This window comes from Nestor notabilis, unplaced genomic scaffold, assembly GCF_000696875.1.
Source record: "Nestor notabilis isolate BGI_N333 unplaced genomic scaffold, ASM69687v1 scaffold10727, whole genome shotgun sequence".
In the NCBI taxonomy this organism is placed as follows: Eukaryota; Metazoa; Chordata; class Aves; order Psittaciformes; family Psittacidae; genus Nestor; species Nestor notabilis.
This window is the reverse complement of record NW_009936063.1, coordinates 75,162-82,429: the sequence shown is the minus strand read 5'-3', so window position 1 is coordinate 82,429 and position 7,268 is coordinate 75,162. Positions and strand designations below refer to the sequence as shown.

The 7,268-nt window shown below is 38.5% G+C and overlaps 1 protein-coding gene across 1 annotated transcript in view; it reads left to right on the top strand.

The window, feature by feature from the left end:
• Positions 1 to 1,218: 1,218 nt before the first annotated feature.
• LOC104408519 (plasminogen-like) overlaps positions 1,219 to 7,268 on the top strand; it is a 22,546-nt gene continuing 16,496 nt past the window's right edge. Inside the window, exons 1-5 of the mRNA XM_010018157.1 lie at positions 1,219 to 1,267; positions 4,021 to 4,156; positions 4,937 to 5,043; positions 5,866 to 5,980; positions 7,070 to 7,233. Coding sequence (XP_010016459.1) covers positions 1,219 to 1,267; positions 4,021 to 4,156; positions 4,937 to 5,043; positions 5,866 to 5,980; positions 7,070 to 7,233 — 571 coding nt within the window. The remainder of the gene's footprint in view (positions 1,268 to 4,020; positions 4,157 to 4,936; positions 5,044 to 5,865; positions 5,981 to 7,069; positions 7,234 to 7,268) is intronic.

Sequence of the window (7,268 nt, the reverse complement as noted above, 5' to 3'; positions counted from 1 at the left end):
TCATTCTATTTTTTTCTCTGTACTTCACACTTGCATGCTGTCTTTCCCACATGCAATACAGCTTTGAGACCTGAAAATCTTCTGAACCTATTAATATGACATAATTTCAAACCAGCCAACTTTAAGCCTCTTGTGTTGTGGTGGGAAGGAAAATGGGGAACTGAGAAAGAAAAGAAATGCGTATTTGGATAAGCTTATTTTTTATAAGCTAGTACTGTGACATGAGCAATGAAAAAATAAATCCCTCGGGATTTTTTCAAGTTTATGGACAAACGTCTCCAGCCAATGTATCATGAGTGCTTACTGCCACCTTATGCTAGGGGTTTAATGGCACCTCTTGTCAAAAAAGCATCATCTGCTGCACCCTTCTGGACATTACCAGGACAGCACATTCTTTAGAAAATCCCAAACAAAATCAGGAGGGATTACAGCAGAGTTTTCATGAGCTTCCATTGTTTCATGTGGCTTCCATTTTTTCTAGTAGAAAACGGGCATAAAAATCTCTCTGCTTCTGATTGGTCTAAGATTTAAATGAAATTCAGGAGAAAAGACTTTTCCATGCTATTTACTAGCAGATCTAGAATGACTTCAGATTTCTGCATCTATACTCTGTGACATTTGTTATTTGAGAACAGAGCAAGTGACACTGTCAATGGCAGAACAAGCAAGGCTTGGATCTGCATAGTTCACATCCCTGCTCATCATGTCCTCCTGCATCTCTTGGGGAGCCAACTTCTCTCCTATATCAAACTGGGAAATCTTCATGTTCTGCACGCCCTTCTCACTCCCACATGTTCCTCTAATTCTGCCTTTTCCCATCCATGTCTCCATAATCTCTCTGTGAGGTACTCCTGCTTCCATAAGGACAGCCCATCTCTTCCACATCCATATGTACAAGGTGACGTTCCTGGGATTCACCTGTACATGTGCTGACACGCTGGTTGGAGGGTACAGATCTGCTGACTGTCCAAGCAGAAATGAATGGTGTTTTCTTCACATTTTCCAACATCCAGTACAAATGATTGAGTCTGATTTGGTAATCCACCCAATTCAAGGTTGTTACAATGGCCACAGTACGGTAAAGGGGGTCACAGCATGGGAGAATGATTAACTTCATCTACCTGCCTTGTTTGTTTGATGCTGCCTCACTGCAGTGCGAGTCAATAAAACTTTGTGCACTGACACACACAACTTCCAGCACCCGCCAACTGGGCCAAAATGGGGATTAGCAAAGCCGCTTTTCTCTTTCTTTTCTTGCTCGGCTCAGGTAAGAGTCTTTGCCTTCTGCTTGCCCAGGTAAGATGGGGGCTACATGCTTGCCCTTGGGGAAGGTAGGTCCCCAAATCTCTGTGTCATCACTTACCTGGATGATGATGGATTTAGGTCTTCCCGGCCAGAGAGAGTTGCTGTTGAGCAAAGCGAAAGCTGTGGTTGCTCCAGTGCTGTGTTTGTTTGAGACATCAGAAGAGCAACAGCCTTGGTGTCTGTGTGGGGAACAAATGGCTCTCTGCAGACATGGAAAACAGCCCCAAAGGCTTCTACAAAACCCATAGCAGCCAGTGAGACAGCTGTCTCTGTTTTCAGCAAGCTTTGGATCAAATGCTGAAGCTGTTTTTACTGCCAAGCATTGCTAAGCACAGTGACCCTGATTTTCATCCATTATGATAGGAGTTTTAAAGCTTTAAAATTAAACATTTAAAAGAAATTTAAAAATTAAAATGCTCCTTTTTATTCCATCAATTTCTCATTTCTGTTGTCAAGCACTTATAAGAAAATGTTCTCATGTTTTTGCAGAGGCAGTAGGTAGAAATTGTATCTTCAGTAGCCTAGGTCAACTTTTGCAGCAATATGTCTAGAATTCTTTTTTACAATTCCAAAAGAAAGTGGATATTCCACTAAAGCTAATATATGAATTTCAAGCTCATTTACAAATTCTGTAAGTAAATATTCCACATGTATTATACATTCCAATCAGATTTCAATCAGATATCATATTCTCTAGTACTTTAACACTGCATATCATTGTATGGCACTTATATGACTTTTAGAAAGTATTGGTAAAAACATATCATTGCAATTTCTATGATTTTCTAATAGCTCAGCCATTTAATATGTCAGAATAACAGGGGCATATCACTCTCTGATTGTGCTTGGTTATAAAAGAGAGCTGATAAAATTACTTTTGTTTGCTTATTGTTATCAGCTCTAATTCACTTGCTTTAAAGTGATGGTTCACAAAACTGCCTGAAAAACATTTTTTTATGTCTTCTGGATTAGTACTGGTCAAGTCTGGAAATACACATATGTAAAAAATAAATTGGTTTGCTTAAATATATATGAATATTCTGTTCAATCATCATGTGTCATGTCTGGGTTTATAAAGACTTGGACTTTGGCTAGACTAATACATTCCCTGCTGCATTTTAAACCTATTGTATTCTTCTACAAGTTTATACTTTGCAATGGTTTTTAGGCAACTAACATCCCATTTTCTTTTCTGGTATCTAAGCTTCTGCCAATCTGTGTTGCCTTTTAGCTTATGCATGTCATCCAAGATCTCATGTGTTCATTCTTAAACCAACTGAAATAAATCTTTTTTTTTTTTTTTAATGATCTATGAAAAGGAATTCTATCCAAAATACAGCTCTTTGGACAAACATATGGTTTTAAGATGAGCCAATAAAGTTTGAAAAGTAATATTTTCCTCTTCTGGTCCATGTACTTGTTTGCTGAGTCCATCAGGAGAAATTGGTAGGTGTTGGTGCTCCAAATAATCCTGCTATAACTGTAGGATTAGATATGGGAGGCCTCTGTCAGGGATTTCTTAAAACATGTAGATTTTATAGCTCTTAAACAACTCTGCAAACAGTCACAGAGGATAGTCCTCAGGCAATTAATCATCTTACTTTCTTTATTGGCCCAAATGCTTTTTACTTTACATGATTAGGAGGTAGGTGATAAATGAACTTTGTGTCGTGGGAATTAACTACACTGGAGTGATTGCAGTGAATTGAGCCTAGTATGAGTGTTTGCATAAATGAAAGATACACACCATTACTTGTGACAATGCTGCACAAGATTATGAATTTCCTGTGTCCATCAATAATAATCTAGCTTGAAAAATGATATAATTAAACCATATCACTTTTATAACCTTGTATCCTGGTGCTGGATATACAAACAAACTTTTGTAGAAATTAGGAACATAGAATGTTTTTTTTTCCCATGTAGAAACACAGAATCTTTATAGACATGAAAGGAAAAAAGCAATTAGATGTCTAACTCCATTGAGAGCAACAACATTTTAGAGATAAATATTAGATGTATTAGCAGGTACATCAAATACATATATTTCAGGCACCTGTAGCTTTCAGATATGATAATACTGATTCATTAATTTAAAATCTTGGGTTAATTTGCTGCAGCAGAGGTGCAGCCTGACAGTTTCGTTAGTAAGTGTGCTCAACCAATTACAACAGAATAATGGTGGCCATCATAAAAAGCTATATAGTCATTTTATGACAGAGGCAAGAGATCTTAGGACAAACAACTATTCAGTGACCAATAAAACTGTAATGATTGCACAATCCACATGGGAGGTCATAATCTCACATCCTCCCAGTTCTTGCTTCTCCAAAACTTTAATGTGGGTATCACTTCCTTTCTTCATTCTCTAACTGGTGTTTATTTGACACCATTTAGTCCCTCTCTCCAGTCTCCCTTATTCTTATTTCACATTTCTTGTTCTCAGATTCAAACCCATGCATAACTCTATCCAGAGCTGCTTCTCTACATCCCTCTTCCACTGTTTTTTCCTGTGACATGTTATAGTGATACAGCTGTGATTGTGTCAGGAGGCAGAAATTGCCTCAGTGTTTATTATCTTTTACCCAGAATTACACAAAATAAATGGTGCCTTTACCTGTCAAAGCTACGTGGAAAATGGGACTCAGAGTCACAGATCTTCTTAACTGCAGCATTCTCATTTTTTAATGCCTTGTTCCTTTCCTTCCCTTGTAGTGAAAGGAGATATACTGGATGGCTATTTAAGAACAGATGGTGTTTGGATACTTACTCGAAATAAGCAGTTTTACAAGACAAATAATGAAAAAGAATGTGCAGAGAAATGTGAAGCAGAAGGAAATTTTAATTGCAGGTAATGTCTGTTGAATCTTAAAACTATGTTATTGTGTGTGTCTGCATAACAATATTTTCCTACTGTTGCTCAGAATCAAAATCCCCATCCTGCTGCAGCTCTGCCTACAGCAGCATCCCCCATGAGTGTGCCTTTAGCTTGTGGCTTACCTCCACCTGTAAATTACTACAAGGTCAAGTAAAAGGTGGATTTAAAATGTATTATTTGTGCTACTGCAAATGCTTGAGCTCCTGCTCTTATCCAGTGTTATACAGAGCTGCTTACCCCTCTTCAGCTGGATGCTACCATGTTTCAAAAAAGTGAGTTAGGGAAAGGTGCTAACCTGAGCACTGGAACAGGCTTCCCAGGGAACTGGTGGAATCACTGGCCCTGAAAGTGCTGAAAACCTGTGTAGTTGAAGCCCTTACTGCCTGGTTTAGTGGTAGGCTTGGCAGTCCTGGGGTAACTTGGATTCATATTCGATGATCTTGAAGGTCTTTTCCAATCTAGCTGATTCTACAATGCTATTGATAACATTTTGGCAATGCAGTAACTAGCTTCCCACAAGGTAACTTTTTCACATAGTTATACATCCTGAAAAAATCAGCCTCTTCAGAGCAGTAGAAAACATCAAACTCTTACTCAGTGTCTCAAATACTGAGTGCAGTATCTGAAAGATGGAAATGAGACAGTGCTAGTAAATTAATAATCTATAGAAAGATAATTACAAGTTGAATAATTTGAATTTAATTTAAAATATTGCTTCTTATGTGAATATCGCTTCCTTCTCAATTTCAACAGGGCCTTCCTATTCACCAGGAAAAAGCTACAGTGTTTAACACTGGCTGAAAATACCAAAATGACAGTGACATTCAACAGCACAGATGCAGTTCTTTTTGAGAAGAAAAGTATGTACCTAGTAAGATGCTACACATTTACATGTTTGGTCTGTTTTAACTGCACCTTTGCATTCTCTGCTGCAGTGCTAGAGTGGACTGTTGCAGGTGATGACAGTTTCAGTGAGGTGGGCCTGCACCCATTATGAACTGGGCTGAGAGTGACAGAGACTTCCACATAGCTCATTATATTTGAACTTATATCTCACTCCTTTGGTCATGTATTACTAGGACCAGGCTATATAAGCATTTGTTTATGCTTAACTCTTACTGTATGCCAGGCTCAGATAACTGTCTGTCTGATCTGGGAGTCTGAGGCTAAGAGGAATCAAAGATCTGGGGGCCATCATGTGACAAACACATTTTGATAAGTAAAAATTTTCTGGCTTGAAGGGGTAGTTGCATGACACCCACATTGCAAATGTGTTTATGAACAGTGCATTTCAAATAATCTCCAGCTGCTGGTGAAAGATCTCCCTTAAAAAGTAAGTTTATTATTATTATTATTATGCCAGTAATATGATAGCATAATCATGTATTTTATACCTGCCAAAAACAATTGTAACTTGTTATGGCTGTTTTCTTAACTAGATTTTTTTAGCTTTATAAAATGCTTCAGGAATTTTCCTCTGTAGTTGCTAGTAGTTGGTAACTGATTTGTTTTAAAATACCTTGTGGAATCACACCTTTGTTTGCATGCACAAGAGGTTCAAAACATGGTAAAACACAATTCATTGTGAACTGATGAATTTCAGAGTTATATCTGCACATTCTCAGTATTAAGAGATGCTGTGTTGTAGCACCACTGAATTAACAAAGCCATTTCCATTTCAGTTTACCTTCTACAATGTAAAAAAGGGAGTGGGAAAGACTACAGAGGAACAGAAGCTAAAACTTGGAGGGGTATTCCGTGCCAGATGTGGGCAGAAAAAACACCACACAATCCAAAGTATGGCCTTATTTATGTTTGTCTTCATGTTGTTCTGCATCTCTTCCAAGCTTCCCCAACTTCATGTGTATAAGCAACTTTATAGTGCATGTTATCAAAGACAGTTGTCAGGTGGCTTTTTAAGAAAACTATATATTCATTTGTCTTGTTACTTTTGACTCTACTGGCAGAGAACTGCAACAATCTGGATAAGCAAAGGACGCACTGTCAGCTAGGGAAGTTGTGTCTACATTCTGGGTCTCTTAAGAACATGAAATGCTGCTTCTATCTACACATGATGTAAATTTTGCTGTTAGTGACAGTGGGGCCATAATTTCTCTCTTCTGCATGAGGTGGGGGGGTTTTTTTTTGGGGGGGAGGAAAAGCAGTAATATCTGTCCAGCTCTATGAGCCCCCGCCTGCCATCCAGACAGTCAAGAAGAAACATCCAGCAAAGTATCTAGGTGCCAAATGGACTCACCTAGGCAGAGTTTTCTCATGGCTGGCTGCCATGGGGCTCACTGAAGCAAGCCTGGAAGCAGATGTCCTATTTTCTTTAGTCATTGATGGAGTTCTACCTGTTTAAAAATTGTGTTGTTTTGTTATCCTAATGAAGCATGGGTGTGTTTGTTTAGATTTTTGTTTAAGAGCTGTTTAGTCTTCTCTGGGAGGAAGAAGCCTAGGGTAACTTACTTGCTTCAAAATCTCTGCAAGTTAGGATCCAGTCGTGTTTGGTGAATAGTCTCCAGAAATACTCCTTTTTTAAAATAGTTCCACTAAGAAAAATACATGACAGAGCCATAGGTCACAGTGAGCTGACTAGATCAGCTGGATGCAAGTATTAAAGACAATAATTGTCCTTTGAAACTGTCATAGTCCTTACAGGCTGTAAGTTCACTCATCACTGGCAATAGAGACCTAGTGAGAAAGCTGCTAATTATCATAGTTATGGAACGTTTTTTCAGATTTCATTTATGGGTTACAATGGACAATCTGTTTTTCTCGTTTTTGCCATGAAAGAAGAGAGCCTGCCACTAGCTAAGCAAGTTAGACATTTCCCTTCTGCTCCACTAAATTACTGGAATTTAAATAATTTTAATACTGTTACAGTTATACTCCTGAAAAACACCCCAAAGCAGGGTTGGATAGAAACTACTGCAGGAATCCTGATGGGGATGAAAATGGACCCTGGTGTTACACAACAGATCCCGCTACCAGATTTGATTACTGTAACATCCCAGAGTGTGAGGGCCAGGTCACGCACACTGGAGAAGGTATGTTTATTATTCATGGAAGGAGTGTTTGAGTA